Here is a 27,460-nt window from a genome sequence, read left to right as displayed (position 1 = left end):
TGCCAACAACCAGAAGCAAAAGATTACTTATCAAAGCCCCAGACAACACATCAAATAGCCTTTTTTTTTTTTTAATTTAGAAAATAAAGAATACCTGGGCAGAGGAAGATGATAATAATCACAACAACTATTCTTTGTAGTTTACACTTTTAAAATCCTCCTTTCCATACATTATTTTATGTCAAGAATAAGATCATTATATAGTCTGGACAAAATTAATACGTGGGCCATAACTAAAAAGAACAAGATACGTTATTTATAACTGTTCATTTGAGGTTGTCACTGCTGTCAAAATATAAAACAGATGCCTTCATGCTAAGCGATTTGGTACCAACACCAGGTAAACAGGAAGGTTAGAAAAATAGAAAATAGAAGTATATTTATGCTGTTTATTAAGGAAGAGAATGTTTTCCTCTCCAATGATGGAAGGCTTTGAAATTATGCAAGAGAAAACAGCAGTAGGCACAGAAAAAATGAGTGCAGCATCCTTTTAGAACATTTTAGGCTCCACAATAATGTTGCCAGAATAAGGCATATTTTCTTTCCAAAATTAACCACTGTCTATCAAGCTGCTTAGTTTTGGAGAGTGGGGAAAGACAGCTATCTCAGGATCAACTATTCCTTTTCTATATGCCAGGTGAGAAAGGTAATTCCTTAAAATCAGTGTAGGCATTTTTATATTTTGTAAGTACCTTTTATTTAGCATCACCACCTTTCTAGGCATATCTCCTTAACTCCATTCTGAGACACCGAAACTGAAGATAGGCTTCTCATCCCTCCTCCCCCGCCACACCACTCAAATTGAGAATGCTTGTAATGAAGAAAAGAGAATTTTGCAAGTAAGATTTGAGGGTAGAGGAAGGGATGTCCATGACCTACAAAAGGCAAATTGCAGAATATTTTTTGTAAAACCGAAAACTCTGTATTTGCACATATCTGTTTGTGTATGTTTGCATAAGTTAGGAGAAAGCTGTGGCACAATTCAAGCCAGTCCATGGAGGAAATGGGAGGAAGGAAGTGGGAAAGAAAATTATGGGAGGGATTGCTAACTTTTTCTTCTTGTGTCCTCATAATGTTCACACTTGTTACAATGGTCATAAAATGTCACACTTTTCCTTTAATTGAACAGAAAAAAACTGGAAAGAAAAATAAATCCCATGAATTTTAAAAAATCTTCTAAAAGTTGATTCACTAAGCATTGCCTGAGTAAAATATATCCTATAGCAACCTAGAGATTATCATATTAAGTGAAGTCAGACAAAAACAAATATCATATGATATCACTTATATGTGGAATCTAAAAATAAAGATACAAATTGTATTTACAAATCAGAAATAGACTCATGGGCATGAAAACAAACTATGGTCACAAAAGGAGAAAGGTGGGGAGGGATAAATTAGGAGTTTGGGATTAACAGATACACACTACTATATATAGAACAGATAAACAAGGACCTACTGTATAGCATGGGGAACTACATTCGATTTCTTGGAATAAGCTATAATGGGAAAGAATCTGAAAATATATGTATATATATATATATATATATATATATATATATGTATGTATACATATAACTGAATTGCTTTGCTGTTCACCTGAAATAAGATTATAAATCAACTACACTTCAATAAAAAATAAAATTTAAAAAATATACAGCCCATAGCAAAGAAACAGTCTCTTAAGGCCCAGGTATCTGACAGGTAATCTGCCAGCCAAATGCCACCCAAATGATCCCCAAGAGGGAGTCCAACTGAAGATTGTCAGAGAAATTTATCTACTATCTAGCACTGTAAATAAGGCAGATCAATGGGATTCAACCACTGACCAAAACTGCATTTGGGAACTGGCAGCCGCTAGGCAGCATGCTAGCAAGTTTAGAGCCATTATTAATTGTATTTAGAGCAGAAGATAATTGACTCCAGATTTAGACTGTTTGGGTTAAGTGTACCAAATTTCTATTAAGAAACTGAATGGACAGATTTAAAAAACTAAGTGTAAAGCAAGCTTTCAGGGAGGTGTGACCAGCACTGGGGAGTCTCGGTGATGACTGCAGGGGAGAGCCAGGCTTTGGAACCAAGCAGTCTTGAGTTTGCATTCTGGCTCAGCTATTACTTGCTGCGTGGCTTTGGACGCGGCATCCCTTAACCTCTGCGAGCTTCTGTTTTCTAATGTGCAAAATGGGGATAAGTATTGCATTTTTGCTGGTTGTAGAGAGAAATGAGAAAGATCATCGTATATTTAAGTCACTCAGCAGTCACACTGGCAAGCCATAGACACACAAGAAAGGGAGCTAGTATTACTAAATCATTCCGACATTCACTGATCAATAGTGAGCTCTCGCTGCTCAGTCCTTAAGAGCATACATTTGTTATGGTACCCCTTCCCCAGTCACAGCTTAAGTCATGTGACAAAATTTGGATCCTGGATATCTCGTTAAAAAAGAAAATATTATTCAATAGGTCTGGATGGGGTCTGAGATGCTGCATTTCTAACAAACTGTGAGTGATGTGAATGCTGCTGGTCTGGGTGCCACCATCGGAGCAGCAAGGCTCTAGGGTAAAGCAGTTATAAATGAAAATGAAATAAAGAAAGCTGAAGGAGATGGGCTAGACTTTGAGGCAGGGTTACCTGCTCCGTACACATTGAGCACACTTCCACTGTAGCACTTAACACACTATTGGAATCCTCCTGTCTGCTCTGTAGGCTGTGAGCACCCATGCTTAGGGCCCGAGTGTCTGCTGCACTCAATTCAGACACTCAATTCAGCTACGAGTCAATAAGCGAATGGATCCATGAATGTCATGAATGAATGAAATTCAAGGAAATTGCTGTTGGTTAATGTATAAAAGTCTAAATGGGCTTGAACTTCATACTTCTTAATTGCTGGGCTAACTTCACATATTATCAATGTTGTTGGGATTAAGTACTTTATCTAGCTTGATAATCAGGCAAAAGAACCATCAGTACTATATACAAAATAGATGAACAAGGACCTACTGTATAGCACAGGGAACTGTATTCAATTTCTTGTAATAACACATAATGAAAAATAATCTGAAAAGAAAAAATACGTATGTATGTATATGTATAACTGAATCACTTTGCTATACACCTGAAACTAATATTATAAATTACATACACTTTAATTAAAAACAATTTTTTTAAAGAACCATCAGGAAAGATTAATCCTAGACAGGAACTCTAGAAATATAAAGTTTAAAGAGTTCCCTTTACTGTAAAAAAGAAAGACCCAGAACTCCCTTCTCTTAAGGGAGGTCTCCTGTCCTCTGGGGACAGTAAATACAATTTTCGGTACCTCAATAAGACAACATCTCTTACAAAACAATCATGCTCGCCATATATTATTATAATGAGCACAGATTCTCTTTTAAGGATGCAATAGTGTTATACTTCTACTACTCCAGGTTTTTGATCTTCTATGTAATTAAGGATCACAAAAACCCTGCATTGCTTTTATGACATAATACAACAAGTTTTCCAGCTGGGGCGTCACATCAGCATCAGCTTGTACAATCAAGTCATGTGGTTTTTACATGGTTTATCTCACTGCGTGGACAACTGGAGATTGGATTTGCCAAGGAAACTCCAGTAGCAAAATCAGGTTTTATTGCTAGGAGTTAGAAACCTCATTAAGCCAGAAGGACCACTGAAAATTTAAGTTTCTTTAGACAAAACTAGGAAACATGTCCAAATTTGATGTATTTATATAACATGATTTTTTTTTTTTTAATAAGAGCCTCAAGTTCTAATTCAGTTGGTCAGTTCAGGCCTGTCTTCTTATGATTCTCTTATTGTAAATTGGGGTACTATTCCTATAGTCAGTACACATCTACTTTGAAACCTCTTCAGATAGGTTTAAAATGTTAATCCTACAGCTTAATGTTCAAAAATTTGGATGTGGTTAGTCATGATTCATCTTCTCGAAAGAATATTAGGATTCCAACAAACATGGTGCATTACATTTATAATAGGGAAAAATACATTTAGGCTTTTTTTTTTTAAGGCTCTGATTTAATCAACTTGCCCTAGGTAGTCAGACACGTTAGTTTTTGTTAGTAATGGAATCCACCTATTCACAACTGAATCCTTCTCCTGGGGAGCCTACAGCACACACTCTCCCTAAGGTTCTGGAGAACTTTTAAATCATTCTTTAATTAATGCTTTCAGCACCCCTGTGACCTCATTATGCTGTTGTTATTAAGCATCTTATTTTCTTGGTCCCAAGAGTTCTCAAATCAAATACACATTCCCCAGAAGACATTTATGTTTTCTTACAGAAGAGTTGGTTTCCCATGCACAATATAAAACAAATGTTAATTAGGATGGTGGTTAAGATGGCCCAGACTTTTCCCAAACATTTTCATATTTGGCAGCCTTTCACTTTCCTCTTCCTATAAGCCAAGAAGCCTAAGTGGTTAGTCTTTTTCATGGGGTAAAAATATCTAGGTAAAAGCAAAGAATATTCAGCGTGGCTTTCCCAAAAGATATCCTTAGATAAGCTCCCTTTATAGGGCTCTCACAAAATGCCATTAGGAGGTTCAATTCCTACAACCTCTCTGGAGGTCACCATAAAGCCCATCTATATCCTTTGATTCACAAGTCGTTTCTGGGAGTTTTTCCAAATTAAAAAATCATAGATGTGCAGAAAATTTGGATGTGAAAGCTTACAAATGTCTGTATCACACCACTGTTTATCATTTTTTTGAAAGGAATTAAACTATTTCTTTTTTAATTGAAGTATAGTTGATTTATAATATTACATTAGTTTCAGGCATACAACATAATAATGCAATATTTCTTACAGAGTATACTCCATTTAAATTTACTACAAAATATTGGCTATATTCCCTGTGCTGTACAATATATCCTTGTTGCTTATGTATTTTTTATTGAAGTTCAGTTTACAATGTTATGTCAATTTCTGCTGTACAGCATAACAGTTTAGTCATACATATACATACATATATTCGTTTTCATATTCCTTTTCACTATAGGTTACTGTAAGATATTGAATACAGCTCCCTGTGCTATACAGTATAAACTTGCTGTTTATTTTGTATACAGTAGTTAGTATTTGCACATCTTGAACTCCCAATTTATCCCTTCCCTTTAAATGTTTATAATTAAATTTGGAAAAATCTATCTTTCTAAAAATAGGTCAATCATATGATATCCAGACAACATAATTCTATAAACACTTTTTAAAAGCTTTAATACATTTAAAGATATGAAAATATTTATGATTTGGTATTGCACATAACAAGTAGATAATGAAATAGCATGTCTAGAATTATCTCAATTTCCTAAAAAACATACATATGTATTTGACTGAAAAGAAATAAACTCAAAAGTTAACAAAAGGGAGGAGGGTATAGCTCAAGTGGTAGAGCACATGCTTAGCATGCATGAGGTCCTGGGTTCAATCACCAGTACCTCCATTTAAAAACAAACAAATAAATAAATAAACCTAATTACCTCCCTCCACCAAAAAAACAGAATTAAAAAAAAGATTTTTTTTAAAGTTAACAATAATTGGACGATAGGGTAGGATGATTTCAAATTTCTTTGTATTTTTACGAATTTTTGTAGTTTTTCATTTACACCAAATGTGCATTGCTTTTGTAATTAGAATATGAAATGTTTTCCTCATTTTGTTCTCTTATCAGCATGACTATAGCCTTCGTACAGATGGAACAAATTAATCACTAGATTAGTTGGAAATAGATGGAAATAAATAAAAATCAGTGAACATAAAGTTGATGTGCTCTATATAGATTTGGCATTAACTTCTTATATTTAAATAAATTCCTCCCAGTGGATTCTCTACCAACTAGCTCCAGTTTCTAATAGCTGATCTTTTTCCTGAAGCAGTTCAATGATTCTAAGTAAATCGAAATGACAATCCCAGACAGACAAGGAAATAAAATGTGCAGAGGAAGCTGGCTTTGGCGGTATGCAGAGGGGTGGAAACCATGAAAATGAATGGATGGAGCTCTCCGGCAAAAGGATAATGTGAGAGGGAAATGCTATTCAGATAACAGCTGCCAGCTCCCCCTCCCGACTGTCACTCCCCGGCTGCCCACCCCTTCCCCCAGCCTTGATTCCCAGCCCACAGGAACGCTGTGGCGCTTGTAGCCTCCGTGATGTTCTCACACCCCAAAAGCACAGAACATAAAAGGCCACTGTGTTGAAAGGTTGGGCCTCATAGAGTAACAACAGTGCTAAAAGTGCTTAAGAATACCTTGCTACTTTTCATATCAATCACAGCATTTACCAAGCTGCTCCCCAACCTACTGGGAGGCACCAGGACGAGCCCTGTGTTTAATTAGCTTTGGGAATCTTATGAGCTGTGCCAGACCATTAATTAGAGGCATTGTTGGAATAAGCCTGTGATGTGTGTGTTGGGGAGGGGAGGGCTGGTTAGGTCACGGTCTTGGTAAACCATTTGCAAACACACCTCTGGACAAACTTAAGAGAAAGTAGAAAAAAGTTAGGAGAATTCACTTCATACCAAAAACAAGTTTAAGGCAGCAGTACCCTAAGTTTTTGTTCAGGTACCCTATCTCTTTGAATACAAATCCACTTAATAATGCTTAAATTATTTATTCTCAATGCCAGAATTTTCTCATCTAGGCCAACAAAGAAAACTGATTTGTAGGATCAGGGTCTCATATGCAAATGCTTTTAGCCATCAGGTAGATAAAGGACAAATAGTGCGGGGACACCCGCACCATTTAAAGGGGGCAGTTATTACTCAGCACTAGCAGCAGCTGTTAATGTGGGGATAAAGACTCAGAATTGTTGGATTTGCCAAGAGTAACTGGAAATCAAACATTTTATGTGAAATCTGTGTATTTCTACAGGTTGACAACTAAAAAGAAAAATCGGTGCTTTCTAGGAGCAAACAAAAACATCTCTGAGGACCAAAATAGACCTGTGGACTGCCAGTTTGCAACCTCTGATTCAAAAGAACTAGATCTTAACATAGGATTTTTAAAGTGCATGTTACTAAATTTATCCGTCTATGCATAAATGACCATCCAATGATCAGACTAGAAAAGAATCATGAATTTAAATTCTAAACTGCATGACCCATTGACCCTAATCAAGTTCCTAAATGCCTTCGGGGGTTGTTTTCCTCCTTTTATTAAAATAGGAATAATGTTTTATGGTTTTACAATTTAAGTGTTTTACCAAGAACTTACAAGAACAAATGCATTTATTTTCACACCTCAGAGTTACGAATGACTTACGTCTTTCAGGTAGTAAAGAGAAATGGAGGAAAAAAGAAAAGTCACATAGAAGTCAGGGGATGAGACTAGAACCCAAGAGTCCTGTCTCATGATTCAGCAGTCAATTAAGAACAAGAACCTTCTGGGGGGAGGGCATAGATTAGCAGTAGAGTGCCTGCTTAACATGCATGAGGTCCTGGGTTCAATCCCCAGTACCTCCACTAATTACCCGCCCCCCCCCAAATTTAAAAAAAAATTTTTTTTAAATGTAAAAGAAAAGTGCATTTTTGTTTAAAAAAGAAGAATCTTCTCGAAAGGGATGAGTAAACCCTCTAAGTTTACAAAGCCTATTAACCTTCCAAGTCATCATGTCAACAAATTACTATTCTAATAGTCCCGGCAAGACAAACTCACGTCCTCGCTTAAAACACATGGAAAGGAAATGTGTCAGGTTAAGACATCCTTATCTCACTTTAATAACTGGAATATTAACCACACCTAATCCAAAGTACATATTAAGATGAGTAACTCAAACACTGTCCAGTGTAATCAACATTCTTAGGTTCCCAGGGAAGACACTTTAACATTTACAAATTTGCTTTCCACTCATGGCACTTCTCGTTAAAAAGGCGACGTCCAGTCTGTGAGGAAAATGAGTCATATCAGGCCACTATCCCACCTTCTGAGGGACAAGTTGAAGCAGGAAACCATTGTGTGTGTGTGTGTGTGTGTGTGTGTGTGTGTGTGTGTGTGTGTGTGTGTGTGTGTGTGTGTACGCAGGAAAACCATGTATTCTAACACTGAAGGATCTCAACTTGGGAGCATCATTTTTTTCTAAATATTGTTTGCAATTTTCAGAACCATCTTATATTGGATAGTATAATAATTTTGCCATTTTTATGCTGAAATGATTCATAACTTACAGTTATCACTAAAAGTTTATTTTTTCATTTAAAATCAAGCTTTTAAGACAGCCTCCAGGGGAAGGGTATAGCTCAGCAGCAGAGTACATGTCTAGCATGCACAAGGTCCTGAGTTCAATCCCCACTACCTCCGTTTAATAATAAATAAGTAAGTCTAATTACCTCCCTTCAGTTAGATTTCTGTTTATCTGCACCTAGCTTAACTTAATCTTGTTCTTAAGTGCTCTGGCATACTTCATCTGACCTCAGGACTATGGTAAACTTCCAAACAATGATGGAAAAAAAAATCACCATTGAAGTGAGGACCAGAAAGCAGAAATGCAGAACAGAGGTGCAGATTCACTTTAATTGAGTCTGATTCACCTTCTATAGTTTCTTCCTTTCTGTGTCTCATATTCCCTGAACTGGGAACAGAACCGTGACTTTTTACCTATGCGGTATCTAGCGATGAATGCCAACTTCCTTTGCAAAGCTTTCTTAACATGCAATCCAAATCACAGAAAGCACAAACAGGTGTCTTCCAAACACATAAGAAGAGCCCTCATTTAAAATGCCAATTACAGCCAAAGGATCTTAAAAAAGGGGCTGTTTATGAGATGATGAGCAAAGCAGTGTGGCTCCAGCAAGAGAAAGTGTCAGAGAATTGATTTTTTTAAGGCAGCCTTTCGTATTTTGCTTGACAAAAAGAGATGTTTCTAGACAAAAGGAAACTGTAAAATTGCAGTTTGGGTTTTATCTTTAGTCCCCGAGGCTCTTTCAGGAAAAGCACACCCTCAACCAGAAGGACAAAGACTGGAATCTATTCCCTATTTGTGAAGCTCTACTTTCATACTTCACTGCCCGCCATCAGGTCAAATGTGGTTATGAGAGAATTCTCCACTTCAAACCCCAAACAACCTCTGTATCAGCAGGTCCAGCCACACAGGACCTAGGACTCTCTTGGTGGAGTCCCTGATCTGACTCCTACACAAGATCAAAACCAAAGAATATTTACACTTTTCCATCCCATCATCTCCTCCCCATTCAAGAATATGCTCATTCAGTGATTTAATTGTTCTTCACTTTTTCCCTATAGTTGAAGGACTAGACAATTACATCTCTAAGTTATCATCCTACATTCAGCATTTTTCCCTCTGAATAACTCAAAAACTACAGAGAATCCCACTGGATTAAAGGTAAGCATTGAATATCATTTAAAAACAAAAACAAAACTAACAAACAAAAAATACCCTTCAGCCAACCGAGGATTGTTGGTAGAAACTCTAGTCCAGAGATGGGCAGAGACACACCTTCCCAGGTGCACAGCCAGGGCAGCCATCAGCCAATCAGAGAGGGGCTCTTTCAGAAGCTTCCCTAACTCAGCACCTCCAGGCCACCGCTCCCAATGGGTCAGACTTGGTTCTCCAGATGAAAATCCTTTGTTTTGTCAGGTGGCCTCCAAACCCTCAGTCCACCAGGATGCAAAAACTAAATTCTGATTACAGGCAGGAACATCTTCCGTTCTTCCTAAGGAGAACATCACAAGGAAGTAGGCACAAATCCTTTTATGAAAACCTAGTATTTAAGCCTATGCATTAAGATCAGCAACTCTCAAACACGCTGTCAGCCCTCTGTGACAAAGTCCTCCACAGATATAATGTTCCACTGGAATTTGGGCATTCGATTTGATAATTTTCTAACATTATCTTCTTTTTATGACCTATTTAGATCAGTGTTTCACGAAGTAAATTCCCCTAAACACTGGCTCCTCGGAATATTATTAAGTGTGATTTTTTTTTTTTTAAGTATGTGGTCAAATAAATTTGTTATATCATGGGTTATACAAGTTTAACAGGTGTCTTGCTGTAGGATTTTAGAGGCTTTTAATATGCTAATGTATACTGTGAGTCTACATTGAACATATATAGTTTTCTAAATTTCTTGAACCACAACAAGCTCCTTTCATAGAACTTCTTGCAAAATTAGTGTTTGATGCAACCAACTCTGGGAAAACTGATTTGCGTACTGTCTGCACTTGAAGATGCTGTGGTGAAATTGCTCTATCCCCTCTTCTAACTGCAGGATGCTCTGGTCCTACACACAGCCTGTCTCTGCATCAGGGTTCTCCAAGTTGACCTGAACTAGGAGCCAAGCTCACTCGGCATAGCCCCGGGATGCTCCCCACAGTCTGTGCCATGCGGAGACCTTGGCAGGCCTCCTCTCTTGCCCCTTCTCATGGGGACAGCAGTGCTTTTTCCTCCCTCTGCCACAGAAGCCAGAAATGAACTCCAGCCACGCCCTGGAATTGTATCTGCCTGGTCCCCTGCATCCAGTCAAACTGTGACAGCTCATAACTAGCTTCCAGCATCTAAACTGACAGCATGGAGAGGAAAAGGGTCTTGCCCTCTACAGGCAGAAAAAGGGACCCGAGTGTATTCAGCTTATTTTGGAGAGTGATGGATATGTTAGCTATCTTGACTGTGGTAGTGGTTTCATTGGTATATACATCTAACAAAATTCATCAAAGTGTACATCTGAATTATATGCAATTTTCTGTACAGGAACCATACCACAATAAGGGTGTTAAAAAATAAAAAAGGAATTAAAAAAAAAGAAAAAGAAAAGTAATATACCCAAGGTTACAGAGATAAGTTGTAGGGCGAGGACTGGAACCCAGACCATTTCACTCCAATATCTGATATTACCCATTGTGTTATAATCACTTTTTTAACAATTGTGATGAAAAACACATAACATTAAGTTTACCATCTTAACGATTTAAAAAAAAAAAGTCCTTTCTCAAAAACGACTTTGTGAGGTTAAGGCTATGATGTTATAAGGTGACCAATTCTCTTTTTTTTTTTTAAAAAAGAAAGAAAATTTGATATACTCAAGACACTTATCTTCACTTAAATATAGCTTAACAGAAAATCAGGCAGACCTGAATTTTAAGTAACCTTTGTCAATTATGTAATTTTTTGCAACCTTGAGTCCTCAAAACTGTAAAATGGGATCTTGTGGGATTCTTTTGATATTAAGGTGAAACAATGAATGCAAACTTAGTAATTCTATACTTGAGACATGGTTAATGCCCAGTGTAGTATTAGCTGTGGATGGTACTGAAGGACTGTCTTCTACATGTTGGTACTTACAGGAAATAAGTTCCGTGGGTCCTGTTTTTTAAAGAAAGCAAATGACATTACCTTTCTACCAAAATAGATTTCTTGTAAGGAAAGCATGCTTTTTAAAAAGACACTAAATTAATCACTTCTCTTCTTATTTGTAGAGCCTTGGGGAAAAAAGTTGAAAATCTTTTATTTCAACAGTACCTCTTCTGCTGCTCTTTAAATAACCTTGCTAGAAAGTTTCCGGTGGCTGACAATGCCAATTCTCTTCAAGTACATTTCTAAAAAAATTTTATTGGGTATCATCGACAATGTGTCCCATCATGCCAGCCCAATCCCAAGCCAACTAATACCAGCGCCAACACATTCTGATTGTGAGACTTTCTCCAAATGAATCAGAAGCATGGCAGAGATGGGCAAGCTGTTCATCAAAGTAGTCCCACTACTTCCTGGGCACATGGCCGGACTAAATAACCCTGGCATCCCTTGCACTCAGCTGTGACTATGTGACTAAATTCCTGCCAATGGGATGTGACTGGAAGTGATGTGTGCCCCTCCGAGCCTAACCCACACAATGCTCCCACGCACATCCCTCCAGCTCTTGCCATTTTGCTCCAGCTCGATAAAGATAAGCCCTGAAACCTTGGAAGCCACATGGCAGATGGCAGAGCCACAAGATGGAAAGTGTTTATGTCCGTGATCACTGTTTGGAAGAAGGTCAACCACAGCTTAAGCACCTCCTTCCCAAATTTTACATGAGAGAGATATACTTCTATCATGCATGAGCCACTCTACATTTTTAGATGTGTTTTTTACAGTAGCTTTGGAGCATCTGTAAGCCCTTGGATTCTTGCAAAATTATGAAATACTGAGAAATTATATGTAAAATAATGACTCTAATCTTTGTGTGCCAAATCAGGCACTAGTTCATAAAATAACGAAATAATCTAGAACTAAGATAACACTGTAACCCAGCTTCTACTTCAGGTAAACCATCAGAGGTGCCAAAAGTTTAAAAATGTTGTTGCAAACATTGAAATACAAAACACTCATTCCATTTTAAAAATTCTTCTGTGACACAAGAAAAGTCCGCCACTGCTTAACTTTAGTGACAAGAACCTCTTGACTCGGCCCATCAAACACCTGTGTTTCGTGGGAGTATAGTTAGTTTGTGTCAGAGTGTTGGTATGGACTGACATGTCTGACAATTAGACATTTCTGAGACTTTTTAGAGAACCAAATTGGAGAGAACTGGAGTTGTTATCTACAGGTTTTCATCTATATTGAGTAAATAACAGATTAGAAACTCTTCACTAACTTCAGAATTGTCGTATTATAGTGATTATATTCCATTATGATTTGACTACAGACAATTTAAACTGATCCTGAAACACACTATTTTACTTAAAACTGTTAAAATGTACAGGGATATGCATTTGTTATGTATCAAGAGGACACTCTCAGAAACTTAAGCCTCCAGCTAACCCTGGGAAATTCAAGCTTTGATCCCAACCCAAGTCCAATTAAGTACATTATTCATTTTGTTGTCCAAAGTATAAGGGACCTAACCCAGTTTAAGGCCATCTAGTTAAAGATATAATGCCAAATGAGATGACTTACTGGTTATCTAAAAAATATAGTGTTAATTCAGTCAAGACCTTATAATCCAATGGATTAGCAACGTTGTTTCTGCAAAACTGCCTTTGGTGATCACAGATGTGAGCCTGGACCCAAATGCATCATAAGCAACTTAGTAAAAACATCTCTTGAATCGTCTTATTCTCTCTATTGCCACTGCTTCTACCTTTATCTAGGCCACCACTACTCTCACCTGGCCTACTGAAGTATCTGCTCTCCACCGGGCCTCCCTGCTTCCATTCTTGCCCCTTCTCCAAACTGCTCCCTGCAATGAGTCCCTACAGTGTTCTCTTTAAAGCACAGGTCATATCACACCACTCTCCTGCTTAGCATTCTTTCATGTCTTCACTAGTGTGAGAATAAAACTGGGATTCCATCATGGCTGCCATGCCCTACACACCCCCAACGTATCCTGGGACCAACCTCCCCATTCCCTTCGCTCCAGCACAACCAATCTCCATTGTGTCCCTTGAATATCCCAAGCTCTTTTCCATCAGAGCTTTTGAACATACTTTTCTCATTACCTGATATGCTCTCCCTCCAGCTCTTTACATGGCTGATTTTTCTTCATCCCTGAAGTCTTAATTCAGCCATTACCCTCACAATTACCCTCTTGCCCTCTTTATTTCCTTCATAACACTTAGAACATCCTAAAATTTTATTCTTTATTGTCTGAAAATATGGACACTCTAATAGGATCTGAATCTCTTCACCTCTTTTTCTGTTTTACTACCTTGTTTCAGGCATCATTTCATCAGAGATGAATGGATGGATGGATGGATGAGATTATAGGCAGCAGATAATCTCAGCATTCTTTGTCCTATGGACCATCCATAAGAAACTGTATTATCACATTTGGCAACGAATGTTATTGCACTGTCTCAGTGGGAATGGTTATAGGACAATGCCAATTTCTGCTCTCATAACTGCATCTCTCCTGGAAATTTATTAAGAAGTTTTAGCTCTGAGGCCATCCATAGATGAGTTCTATTCTCAAGTAAAAAATGCTTGAGTTTGCAAAATTAATAGTCCCAAGAGGATGTCTTAAATATTTAACTATCTATAGTATTTGGGGACATAAGGCTATCTTTGCTTTGAATTTTAAGCTATCCAACTTATGAAGAAGCTCCTTCAGGAGACAAAAAAGTCCCCTTAATCTAGGGTAAAACCACAGGCTGCTTCCTCAGGTTCCCATATCTAAGACTATAACCCTTAGAGGAAGACAGCAACTCCAGCCTACGACTGTGGAAGTCCAGCACACACTTCACTTTTTATTGATGGCACTGGGTCAATCCATCAAAATAGCTTGTTTTCCCAGCTCTGACTAAATGGAGGAGAGTCATGCCTACAGACAGTTTTCCCCAAAGTTCCTCTGTACATGTGATAGGAAATGCAGGATTGGATCTGGGCAGGGGCTCTGGAAATGTCTGGGCAGTCTCTCCACACTGGACACCCTGAGAACGCCAATGCATGTGACTACATTTTTCCCCTCTTTGAGCCATGATGAAGAAACGCTCTCCCAATCCCAGAACTGATGAACACCCTTCTGTAACTCAACACAAGGAAATTCAGCAAGCCCCTGCAGAAAGCCTACCAAGGAAATGCACATCAGCCATGTGACATCTGCCTACACAGAGGGAGGTTACAAGAGTCAGCCCTGCAATGCATGCGGTGGTGATGCCGGGATGGTTACTCCTGCAAGGAAGTTTCTGAGGTCTTTGCTCAGGAAATCCCACAGCACTCTCTTCTTGAAGGCCCGCAGGAGAAATTCTGCCCAGGACTCTGTACCAAGAAAAGCTTTGCTTCTACTGAGGATTTATCTTTGTTGCTAGTTTGTTTTATCTTTTGGATACCGTGATTACTTTAACAGGTCATATTTCCTCTTTGCTTCTAGAAAGCCCAGGGACAGATCTGCAACCCTCCACCATAATGACCCTGGACATCATAATAAGCATGCTTATGTTCAAACTGTACCCCTGAGTTCATCTTGTTTTCTCTCAACTCTGATTTCTTTAACCATTTTTATTTTCTTGTATTGTATATATTTTAGAAGCTCCTTCAAATCCTTTAGGGAATGAAATAGGCTTTTAATGTGTAGCTACCCACAGTGGATTTTACACCAAACCTTTTCAACCCTAGATCTTGTAAAAATACAGTGTGGCCTCAGACAGACCTGGGTTTGAATCTTAATTCTCTGGATTTCTAGCTATGTGAGCTTGGGCAAGTCTTCCTCAAGCTTTCATTTCCTTTTCTTTAAATTAAGGATAATGACATCTACATCATATAGTGGCTATGAGAATTAAAGATAACTTATATAAAGAGTCGGTACTTAGTAACTGCTAAATAAATAGTATCTTTTATTATTATTAATAACTATGTAGATTGTCACCAAAGAATACCTAAAGGCTATGTCTAGAAGACAGAGGGACACACAAAAACATGGAGAATGTCACGTGACTATGGAGGCAGAGACTGGAGTGATGCATCTACAAGACAAGGAACACGGAGGATTTCCAAAATAACCAGAAGCTAGGAGAGGCAAGGAAAGAGTCTTTCCCAGAAGGTTTAGAGGGAACATGGTCCTGATGACACTATGCTTTTGGACTTCTAGACTCCAGAACCATAAGAGAAAAAATTCCTGCTGTTTGAAGCCATGTTGTTTGTTGTTTGTGGAAATTTATTACAGCAGTCCAAGGAAACTAATACATTCCCCAAATCCCATAGCCCCAAATGGTAAAAGTGAAATAACCAAGCCAACGTCAATCCAGGTGACATCTGCCAAGAACTGAGTTCACGGGAGACATACGCTAGAAAAGCACAAAGGAGGAAAGAAAGGAGAGGCTTTGACATTAGACTTAAAGGAATTAATTCCCCTCTCTGAGCTTCAAGTATCTTATCTACAAAATGGCGTCAGGCCTAGATTAATGATGGTTAGTGGGGAATGGTTGCTTTAGAGTGCTGTGTTGAGAAGGATTGTGAAGCATTATCTAGGCAAACAGGTAGATAAAGGGTCAGAAAACTCCTCATTCTCCTCATGTGACCTCTGTGACCATCCTCTTCAGTTTTCTCCTCCACTGCCCATCTTTAAATGCAGGAGATTCCTAGGTTCTGAAACTGGCTCACACTTCTTTTTGTACTCAACATATTCTCTTTAGATGGACAACCCACTGATTCTCAGGGTCTTAATTATCACCCACAGCTTCTACTGACACTTTCAAATCCCTCTCTCCCACCTGGATCAGTCTCCAGCCCTCATCTATCCAACTGCCAAATGGACAGCTCCACTTGGCTATCCCATAGACATCTCAGAGCAACTCATCTATAACAGAATTCACCATTGTTCCCCTAAGCCTGCTCCTTCTCATACATGCTACCTCTTGGTGGCAACACCATATACCTAGCTAGAAAATGGGGCTTCTACCAGGTCTATTTCCTTTTTCTCCCCCTCCCACTACAAATCAATCACCAAGATCTGCCAGTCTTACCTCCCAGTTAACTCCCTTCTTCTCCACACCAACCATCACTGTCCTAACTCAAACTCCCACCAGCTCTTGCCTTTCAAGACTCAGCTCAGATATCACTGCCTCTAGGAATCTCTGCAAGGACAGGGGATACATATGCCTTTCCTACTCTTGTCCTCCTGGAATTTAGCATTGTCTTTATGCTCTAGGCAACAGATGATGATGATGATGATGATGATGATGGTGATGATGATGATGATGATGACAACGACGACGACGACGACGACGACAGTGATGATGATAATCATAACGATCATCACTGACCACCTACTATGTACCAGGCACTGTTATTAGCAATTTACATCTCCACGACCACCTTTTGGGGTAGTTACTCTTATTATCCCTATTTATAGATGAAGTACAGAAAGTTTAAGTGACTTGTGCAAAGTTACACAGTTCTACCAAGAGGCAGTTATTGACCTGGTCTGAAATTCAATTTAAATTAAAACATACTCATAAAATAGTGAAACACACACCTAATTGTTCAATGAATATTTAGTGAGCACATGCTATGTCCTAAGCACTGGAGATGCGATGGAAAACAAAGAAAATAGGTAAATGAATCCATAAATAAATTAATTTCAGACAGGGAGGAAGTCTCTCAGGAAACCTATTCCAGGTTTCTCTAAGGCAATCACTCTAGTCCTGAACTGACCTATGAATCTGGGAAACCTACTAGTCTTTATGTGCAAAATTTTAAGTAACTTTGTAGAAATATTAGGGGTGTCAAACTCAGGGTTTCCTCCTTTGCTAACGCCTTCCTCACAAAGCTGAAAAGCCCTTATGAAGTACCAGAAAGAGCTTGAGTCATGACATCCTCGCCTGGCCTTGAAGCTGAGTCAGCCTCCAAAATCCCCTTGCTTTTGGCTGCAGGTGGGCTGCCCCTCTCAATGGAGGCAGAGCAAAGGAAGTTCTGTACTTGCACTGAAAGATACACTGATGGCCTTGAGGTCAGAGGACCTGGGTCTCAGCCTGACTTAACCCCCAAGTTGCACTGTGACCTTGCATAAGACACTTCACCTCTCTGACTCCAACAGTCTATCTCTAAGCGTACTTCCAACCCTATAGCCTATGATTTAGAGTCTGCACTTCACAGGCTACTTAGGGTCAGGAGTGTTGTCGGAAACAAAGAGCCCCCACCCAAGTCCCCATGGCTCTAGATTATTCCTGACACCACCCTCAAACCCAGGCATTGCTCACATTAAAAAAAAAAAAAACCTAAAATTTGGGGTATGTGAATCTTCTAAGAAAAGCCCACTTAAATTTTTGCATAATAATGCTTTTCTTTGTTCTTCATAATTGTCAGGAAACCTTATGACCACATGCAAACTGACAGTAATTAAAAGAAGACACTGTCCCCATTTCTGTCTGTTATAATATTTACCCAAGACAAGAGGACATCTCTGTCCATCACTCGCTCCACTCCTGTGGTTTTTCCAGACTACAGGCATACTCGGATGTGGTCTGGGAAGAAACCCACATCTATTCGGGGGTAAAGGAGAAAGTTATTCTGGTAGGTGACCTCTCTCATCTGAATGTTTGCCACCATCTCAGAAGTGAAAGCCCCATTAGGGTTCAGACAGACCAAGAGAAACAACAGTGGAACAAAGATTTAGATGGGAGCTGTTCTGTTAATCCCCAAACTGAGACTAGGTTTTACTGATGGTACATATTTATTTACTTAAATCCTTATTCCACCATTTTAAATGTCTTTTTCTCAGGGATCATTTTCTAAAAGCTCAAATTATTCCTGTGGAGGAAGTGACTATGTCTATTATCTGAAGCTGGGCTCTAAAAGAGAACCAGGGGTAAGTTTGCAAGAACCTCTATAATGGTGATATGACAAAATGACACTTACCGGGAGCACCTAACACAAAGAAGTGGCAACATTCAGGGAGAAGGGGGAAGGGATGATTTTGGAATCTCTTAGCAGTTTTGTCAGCACAAGTTAATACCAAAAAAAAAAAAAAAAAAAAAAAAATCACATGGCAGACACTGAATGTCTTTACTTAAGAGACGCGATGCATACAAAATTGAATGACACATTTCTTGCCTGCTTGAGGGAAAGATGTATGAGTCAACCAAACTACCCAGAACTCAGTAATAGCAGCACAGTAGAGGTATGACAGTGCTCAGGACCCGACCAGCCTCAGGGAATCCCAAAGAGAAGATGATGGAAGTCGGTGGAGGGGGACACTGAATGAATGCCTGAGCTGCCATCTCTCTTTCTGTGAACTCCTCCAGTTTCCCCAACACCTGACTTTGTCCTCCCCATATCTCTACAGCAGAACAAAACCACTGAATCACTTCCCTGTCACTGAGACATGGCTTCATTATCTTCTTTTGGCAGTCATCCAGAAATAATTACTGAGCACCTATGACACGCAGGGTACTATGAAATGCACCCCAGATCTGTCTGGTCCAGGTCCACTGTGCCATTTAGCCTGGGTTCCATATTCTTGAAGGGTTTATAATACAGATTTTAAAAATTACGTCCAAGTGATGTCACATATACACTCACAGGGATACACTTAAGCTTCAACTTCAAAACTTATCACAATTTTTATAATCCTGTTTTGTCAATTAAAAAAAAATGTACCAGTCTCCCTACTCCCACGCCACATATCACCCCTGGAAGTGGCCCAGGTGTCTCTCCATATCTGTGGGTCCTGCAGGTGTTCAAGAACAAGCAGCTAACAAGCCAGCAGTTACACCTGTGCTGACAGACCTTAGCGTTTCATGGGGAGACAGATCTCGAATAAGGACATACCAAACTGGTAACTGTAGCTACTGCAGGGGAGCAGAGAGGCATGACGTGAGGCAGAGCTGGCAAGCAAAGCTTTCACTTTACCTGAAGTGTTTAAATTGTTATAATATGAACATATCCACGTATGACTTGTCACTTAAATCACTACATCGGGTACATCATTAGGAGAAGAACAGCCAAGGAAGGGACCAGAGGACCAGGGGAGAGGCAGACCCCAAGGCGGGAGGCAGTGGGAATGAATGAAATGACAAGCTGTTGGAGCTTCAGGGTTGGTCTGGGCTAACAGAGCTGCACACGACTTTGTGGTGACCGTGGTCCACATGCCGTAGGGAAAGCACTCCCAGGCGTGGACACAAGGCTTCCCACCTCTGAGCTCCCTCCTGGGCTCCATCACCTTCTGAGCCCGCAAATGGAATGGCTTACTTCCATGTCCTGAGTAACATGGATGAGCCACATGTGACTCTCACCCTGGTTCAAAACCTGCTTTTTCACAGAGAGCCATGAATCTTACCACCAGATGCCAAATGCCCGTGAGCTGAATCACAGCTATGTCGTCTAGACTGAAATGTCTCATCTCCATTTTGTAAAAAAAAATGGGTCTTGCCCATGACTGTCAGCCTCGTAATCCACCTTGACTTCACACTGTTCCACCAACAGCAGGGCAGCCCCTGCTCACCAGCTTTCCCTCTGAGGAAAGCCCGACCACAGAGTAATCATCTAGAGAAACAAGAGCAGGTATCAGGGGACAGTGTTAGCACGTGAACACACAGCTCACAGTAACGGACTGGGCGGTTGTGACAGACAAATTCTGGAATAAAAACATTTCCTTACACTGCCATTCTTTTCAATTTTCTGATTGTACTTTGAGATAGAGTTGGATGGCATGGCTTTTACAGAACAGAGGCATGGCCGATGACTGATCACACAATAATGCTTCTGACCAGAGCAATTATGTGTGAGAGAATACGTGTGTGTGTATGTACTATTTTGTTTTGGTACAGCAGGTGCCCCCTTCAAAGTGTGCAGAGTTATTAGGGAGGTGTGCACACAGAAATGCAATCGAATGTATGTCTGCACGAGGTGGACAGCTAGCAGAGGAAAAGCTTCCCATACAGGACTCCATGTCTAAGTTGTGCTCTAACAGCACAGTGGGTAGGGTTGCCAGATAAAATATGGGACACCCAGTTAAATTTGAATATTAGATAAATAATGAATGATTTTTTTCATATAGGTACATCCCAAATATTGCATGGGTGTTCCATATTTTTATCTGCTAAATGAAGCAATTCTAATGGTGGAAGAGGGGAAGACATGCATGTCAATCATCTGTCCTTTTTTGTCATGAATACTGTCAACATTATCATCAATTAATATTTACAGCCCATGAGGAATGAGGTGAATGCTATAGGGAAGACCTATGAATTATTCCTGCCACCTACAATACTCAGAACGAACATGACTGTTCCTCCAATCGTGGATGCCTTGAGATCATACCTCATCTCTCCTTGAAGACCTAGCCCCATGATCGGCATGCAGTAGATGCTAAAAACACAGTCTTGAATAAATGAGGGTGTAATATGGAATGACAATAAAGGAAATTTGGGGTGAGGAGGGTAAAATGATAAAATGTTCATAGCAGAAAATACAGGGACCTTCAAGATGATTGACAACAGCCAGATCTCCAGCCACCTCCATCACCCATGGACAGAACCTTTTAACAAAGAAGTTCAATTGAACCATCTCTTAGCTTGTTTATTATGACTGAACTATCTCAAATAACTGTGAGGTATGCTAAGCACCATGGGTGGCTAGGGAGAATACAAAACTGGGAGATCAACACTTTCAGCAATTATTTATTTTAAAAAGCCAAAATTAAGGAGGACAAAGCATTGCCCAAAAGAGGACCAAGCAGTTCTGACTGGGACAATTCAAAAAGCCTCAGGTATAAGGAGTTGTTTGAGGTACGTAAGATGGCCTGCCCCTCAGAAGAGCTTTGCATTTTACAGACTCTGTGTGTCTGTGCGTGTGTATAAACCTACACATATTTTTTTAATGAAAAGTTGCAATTATAGTACATTGAACTCCCATATTCTCTGTATTATTCTTATCAACTGAATTAGAACTGAATCTTGGGGAAATTTCACATCTCCTTTTAAAGTACCCTAGAACAGAAATGTTTAAGTAAATAAAGAAGTATTGATCCTACTGTAGATGTATAATATTCCTTCTTTTATTTAATGTACTTCATTTGAAAACAGTTTGATTTATTAAGTAAGAAACACTTACTGCCTATAGAAAACTTTAAAAATTGAGGTAAGTAAAAATACAAAAATAAAAATCATCCATTATTTTTCCAGTTAGACTTTTATAGCATATAGCTCAATATTTATAGCATATATACTTCTGGGTTTTTTTCTGTACATGTATGCATATGTTTATATTTAACAAATATGGTATCAGACTCTATATATTATCACATAAGCTTGTTTTTAAGCTACTAAGTGTATCTATCCGAGTAACCAAATATATTCCCATAACATAACTATTTTTGGGGGGAGAGGTAATTAGGTTTTTCTATGCTTTTATTTATTTATTTATTTTAACGGAGGTACTGGGGATTGAACCCAGGACCCCTTGCACATGCTGTACTACTGAGCTATATCCTCCCCCTAGCAACACAATTTTTAATGCTTGCACAGAAGTTTTCTACTGATGATTTCCTTAACCAAGTACTTAGTGCTGAACATTTAAACTGTTTTCAGCTTTTAACTGAGATGAACTTCCTGACAGCTAAGTCTTTAAAGACATCCATCATTATTTCTCAGGGATAAAATCCTAGCAGTAGCACTGCTCAGTCAAAAGATCATGTACATTTTTAAGGTTATTGATACGTATCACTATCCTTCTCCTCAGGAAGGTTGTGTCAATTCATAAAAGGGCCCATTTTCCTAATTATTTTCCTAACTTAGTCATCCCACAAAATATCTCTGTGAATTCAGAATTCATACAGAGAGAGCATATAGAGTAACATAGGTAGTAAGTTTTCTTTTATAGGGAACCAGTCTGAAAAGCCAGGATTTTAAGAAGACTCACTTGTCTACAATTAGACTTTGGTGCAGCCAACTGATTTAGACAAGAACATTTCAAGCCAAATTTCCAAAGTCAACCATGTTTGTGGAACTGTGGTTGTTCATCATTCTAAAATGACTTTATTGAAAATTAATGCATATATTTTTTAAGGTGATAATTAAGCTAGCCTTGTTTAATAACACCCCATTTCACATTCCTGGAGAAAGAAATGCTTTTTCTTTGGCCATAACCAGAAGACAGTTATTTGGTCAAACAGAGTGAAAACCATCAATGATGGATGGCCATCACCACCACAGTAATATTGGGCCAGGTGTGAATTAGCTTGGCTAGAATGGCTGATCATATACCTCCTCAGTAGAAAACAAACAGGAACCAATAAGGCCCTACTGTATATATACAATGAAATATTACTCAGCCATGAAAAAATGAAGTAATGCCACTTGCAGCATCAATGGACCTAGAGATTATCATATTGAGTGAAGTAAGTCAGAGAAAGACAAATATCATATGATATCACTTACATGTGGAATCCAAAAAAAGAATTCTATTTACAAACCAAAACAGACTCATGGACATAGAAAACAGACTATAGTTACCTAAAGAAAAGGGGCAGGGAGAGATAAATAAGGGATTGGGGATTAACAGGCACATATTACTGCATATAAAATAGATAAACAATAAGAACCTACTGTGTAGTACAGGAAACTATATTCAATTTTTTGTAATAACGTATAATGGAAAATAATCTGAAAAGAAAAATATATATGTACGTATGTGTGTGTGTGTATATATATATATAACTGAATCACTTTGCTGTACACCTGAAACTAACACTGTAAATCAACTACACTTCAATTAAAAAAAATTTTCAAAGGCCCTACTGTATAGCACAGGGAACTATATTCAGTACCTTGTAATGGCCTATAATGAAAAAGAATATGAAAAAGAATACATATTTGTATAAATGAATCACTGTGCTGTATACTAGAAATTAACACAACATTTTAAACCAACTATACTTCAATTTAAAAAACAGGAAAAAAAATCTTTAAAAAAAAAAAAAAAGCCATGCACAGAACCTCCAAGCAAGAAGGAAAGATAGCCAAGCAAAAGTTTTAAAATACTGCCTAAGCCATATCTAAGTTTGTTTTTTTTTAATGCATGATACTACAAAAGAGAGGTCAGTGAGGCAGAAAAATATTCCCCCACATACAACCCTCTGGAGGACTTCTAAAGAGAACAGAGGCAAACAAAATGCTTGGCGGGGATGCTAAATGCTGGTTCAGGTTTAACTAACGGAAAGGCTAGTCGGAGCGTTTCAACATTTTCTAAATGGCAGCAGAAAACTAAGCTGCCTGGCCTTCTATGTAATAAGTGCTGTGCTCAATGACCAACTCTGTTTTTCCTCTTTTTGGAGACCCCAAAAATCAAATAAAAAGAGAAAATTTCCAAATATAGGAGTTTGATTTTAACAAGATTGGAAAAAATCTAAGCTATGTTATGTTCTAGTGGCCTTGCAATCAAATAATCATAGTCATTTGGCCAATGTTTATGATTAACTCAATGAGAGAAGATGTTTGGTGATAGGGCCAGGTGCAAAAAAATATTTTCTTGGAAGATCTCTCTCTCTCTTATGTAATAGCGTTGCATGAGTGAGCAAGTGTATAGAGTCACAGCTTTCAGTTCTTTCTGTAAGAGTCTGCATCAGTCTTGTTCTGACGATTCTGTGGTACTGGGATGGATCATCCAGGCATCTAAGATAATGCAATGGTAATGGTTTGCTCACTTTTCTCAAAAACAAAAAACAAGATAACATTTCCAAAGCCAGCGTAGTCACCTGAAGTCAAAAAAGCCTCAGAGGCAAAGGAAAGGGGCCGAACTCCTGAGAACCATGAAATGATGAATGAGAAAACTCCTCCCCACTAAGGATCCTCAGGTGTATAAAAGGCACATGGAAGAATACGCAAGACCTAAAACATCAATGTCAACCTTGAGTCTTGTGGATTTTTCAGCTCGGGACAGGGGAAAAAAAATGCCTGATGTGACTCGAAAGTGTCTGTGGCCAGCGTGCCTCGTGGGTCTGTTCTTCACTGGCATCTTCTCTCTGGACTGTACCCTGCTGAATGTTTACCAGAGGAGAGTCATCTGGCAAAACCTGAGACTCCTGAGCAGGATGAGCAACTCATTTCCTACAGAATGTCTAAGCGAAAGCAAAGCTTTTGAGTTGCCCCTAGAGATCCTATCTGATGCCCAGCCTCTGAAGAGGGATATCAAGGAAGCCTTCTATGAAATGGCCATCCAGGCCTTCAACATCTTCATTCAAGACACCTTCCAATCCACTTGGGAAGAGAAACACCTGAGACAACTTCAGATCGGACTCGATGAGCAGCTACGGTACCTGGAACAATGCTTGGAAGAAGAGGAGGAGGAAAATGAAGACATGAAAGAGATGGAAGAGGAGGAGAGGAAACACTCCAGAGATACGGTCTCCCAGCTGAGTAACCTCGAACTGAGGAGATATTTCAACAGGATAGACAAGTTCCTGAAAGATAAGAAATACAGTCACTGTGCCTGGGAGATCGTCCGAGCGGAACTCAAAAGATGTTTCTACTTCTTTTATAAATTCACAGCACTACTCAGCAGGAAATAAGGTATATTCTTAGAATTAAAATTCCATTTCTCTCCAAAAATCTCCTTTTCCTTCTCTTCTGCCTTCATCTTCTTTTAAAGGATTGTTGTGGCTTTCCTAGAAGTCTCCCCTCGGTTGTATTGGTGGTAGTTTATGTAATGCTCACTGTTTCTAAAGTTTGACCTTACAACATCATCCCCATTCACCTGTCTTAAGAAAGCTGATGCCAACCATCCCCTGGGTGACCAAGCATCTTGTTAGGAAATCCTGAAGACACTATAAAAGGACTGAGACTCCCTCTCCATCTTCTACTCTCTGTTCCTCTTTCCTTTAGCTATTTTGTACTCGCTTTGCTCCGTCACCTTTGAAAGCCACCAAGCCGATGGCTAGAGGATATGGATCAGAGAATATTGCAAAATGTAATACCTCAAAGACTTAACCCTCTTGGTGCCAAGGTTATTAATTCTAGGAAAGTTCACATTAAAAGGGCTATACAAGCTCCCATAGAGTTAAAATCCTTCCTGTCTCCCTACCCTCTGAAAAAGCAGCAAAAAAAAAAAAAAAAAAAGGAAAGAAAGAAAAGAAATTTCTGGTCCATATGCTTCTCAACTTGTTTTGTTTAAATTACACTAAGTTTGTAGGTTGGCATTGTATTATTTTAAGAGAGTGAAGATCCACGGTAATATTGGAGGGTTGAGTTAGATGACCAGTAAGCTTTTGTTCAAACTTTGAGAGCCTATGATTCTAATGCAGGGAGCACAGTTCATTCCTAACGCATATTAAATTTTGACATCTAAAGGCATGGAAAATGCCACAGAAAAAGGTAGTAAATGCCTTGCATTATTTTTTGTTTATTTTGTGCCTGAAATGAAACACCTACAGTCAGACATCGGATTTTCCCAGAGGGCCACTTTGTTTGTTAAATTAACTAGTCATCCTAATAACACATGACACTTTAAAATATTTCACCTTTTTGAAAGTTATTCTGTTCCTAGATCACCCAGATTATTTACTTAAATTTTCTGCTATGGTCTTGCATCTGTATTCATTCATCTTCTAGCTGAAATTAATTTTCTCTTCCTCTCTCTCTTCTCTACCCCATTTCAGAATCATCTACCTTCAAGCAAGAATTACCAAAGAGATTGTGGCCATTCGAATGCATCAAAGAGGATGAAATGTACCTGGCTGGGCCCTTGTAAGGCCTCCCCTGCTATGGCTTTAACAGCATGCTGCTGAACTGTTTAGATTCAAGATTCATCCAAGTACAGGGCTCAAACGGTGTGGTCAAAAAGAGAAAGTCTTGTGATAAAACTGAGGCAAATTCAGTCCAAACGTTAGAAGAAATGCTTAAAAAAACAAGAACTAGTGGTTATCGGGGGAGGATCATACAATAAAAAGAGTTAGTATAATTCACTTAGTAAAAAGAACTCATCCATAGTTGTTCTAAATTTTTAAAGGAGCATTACAAGTTACAAAGGAGCTGGGGCATGCAAGCTACTAAGTAGAAAGTATACACTTGATATTCTCCATGAATTTCTCTAATAATGCCTTCGTGTGGTCTCCCTAATAACTCTACTGGGACCATGTCAGTAGTTACTTTAGTCATTAATGGTTGCAGTCTTGCCAAATGTTTGCAGTGCAAGAGGGAAGAGAATTGGCACTTCAAGTCAATAAAGATTGTCTGATTGTACCAGCAGGCGCAGAAGTCAGAACGGGATGCTTTTATTAAAGGCACCACTGGTCAGAAAAAGAGCACGCTCACTGAAAAATAGGTAAGGACACAAATTGGCATAAGCACAAAGAAAAAGCAAAAGACAATATGAAAAATGTTTAATCTCATTTACGATTAAAAAAAATCAAAAGAAGATAATGACACTCTCCCTCCCATCAGTCTGGCAAAGATTTTTTTAAAAAGAGAGAGAGCAATAATATAAAGTATTAATGGGGTGGAGAATATAGAGGAAAATACCCCTTTGTGTATTGATGGGGAGAGGGTAAACTGGCACACGATTCCTACGGGACAATATGCCAATCTTAAATATCCCAAAAAAGTGTATTAACTCCTTAGACCTAACTATCCTATCTCCAGAAATTTATTCCAGGGGAATAATTGAGTAAGTGTGCTCGATGGGGCCTTATTTGTAATATTCCTCCTCCTTTTGTTTTAATTTTCACCTCTGTATTTTCTACTTTTTCTACAATGGTGGGGAGGGGTTATTTTTAATTCTAAAATTGAAGAAACTGTGCAATCTTATCTTTCACTGCAATTACCCTGTTTTCCTTACTGGGATAGGCTGGGACAGGCAGTGCCCTTTCACTTTGTTAATGATGCCTTTGGACACCTCTTGAGCAACCTGGGTCCTTCCTGCTTTTCTCCTGCTGCTGCTGGAGATTTAAAGGAATCCTTCCTTGGGGAATCATTTTCATAATAAAATGTTTGTAAAGTGCCTTCTGGTGCTTCAACGATTTTGCCTTTTTTCTTTTGTTGGTCCCACTGGTAATACCCAAAAATCACTGCACAAAGTGATCTA

The 27,460-nt window shown here is 38.9% G+C and overlaps 2 protein-coding genes across 8 annotated transcripts in view; one reads left to right on the top strand and one right to left on the bottom strand.

Annotated features, from left to right (window-relative positions):
• Window positions 1-27,460, bottom strand: part of MOB3B (MOB kinase activator 3B) — a 191,878-nt gene that overhangs the window by 159,416 nt on the left and 5,002 nt on the right. The window lies entirely within an intron of this gene.
• On the top strand, window positions 22,903-25,546 carry IFNK (interferon kappa). The gene has a single exon (XM_074361486.1). The coding sequence runs from the start codon at window positions 24,204-24,206 to the stop codon at window positions 24,948-24,950; it is 747 nt and encodes a 248-aa protein (XP_074217587.1). The 5' UTR covers window positions 22,903-24,203; the 3' UTR covers window positions 24,951-25,546.

This window comes from Camelus bactrianus, chromosome 4 (genome assembly GCF_048773025.1).
Source record: "Camelus bactrianus isolate YW-2024 breed Bactrian camel chromosome 4, ASM4877302v1, whole genome shotgun sequence".
Taxonomy (NCBI): Eukaryota; Metazoa; Chordata; class Mammalia; order Artiodactyla; family Camelidae; genus Camelus; species Camelus bactrianus.
The sequence above is the reverse complement of the archived record's forward strand: the minus strand, read 5'-3'. Positions and strand labels throughout refer to the sequence as shown.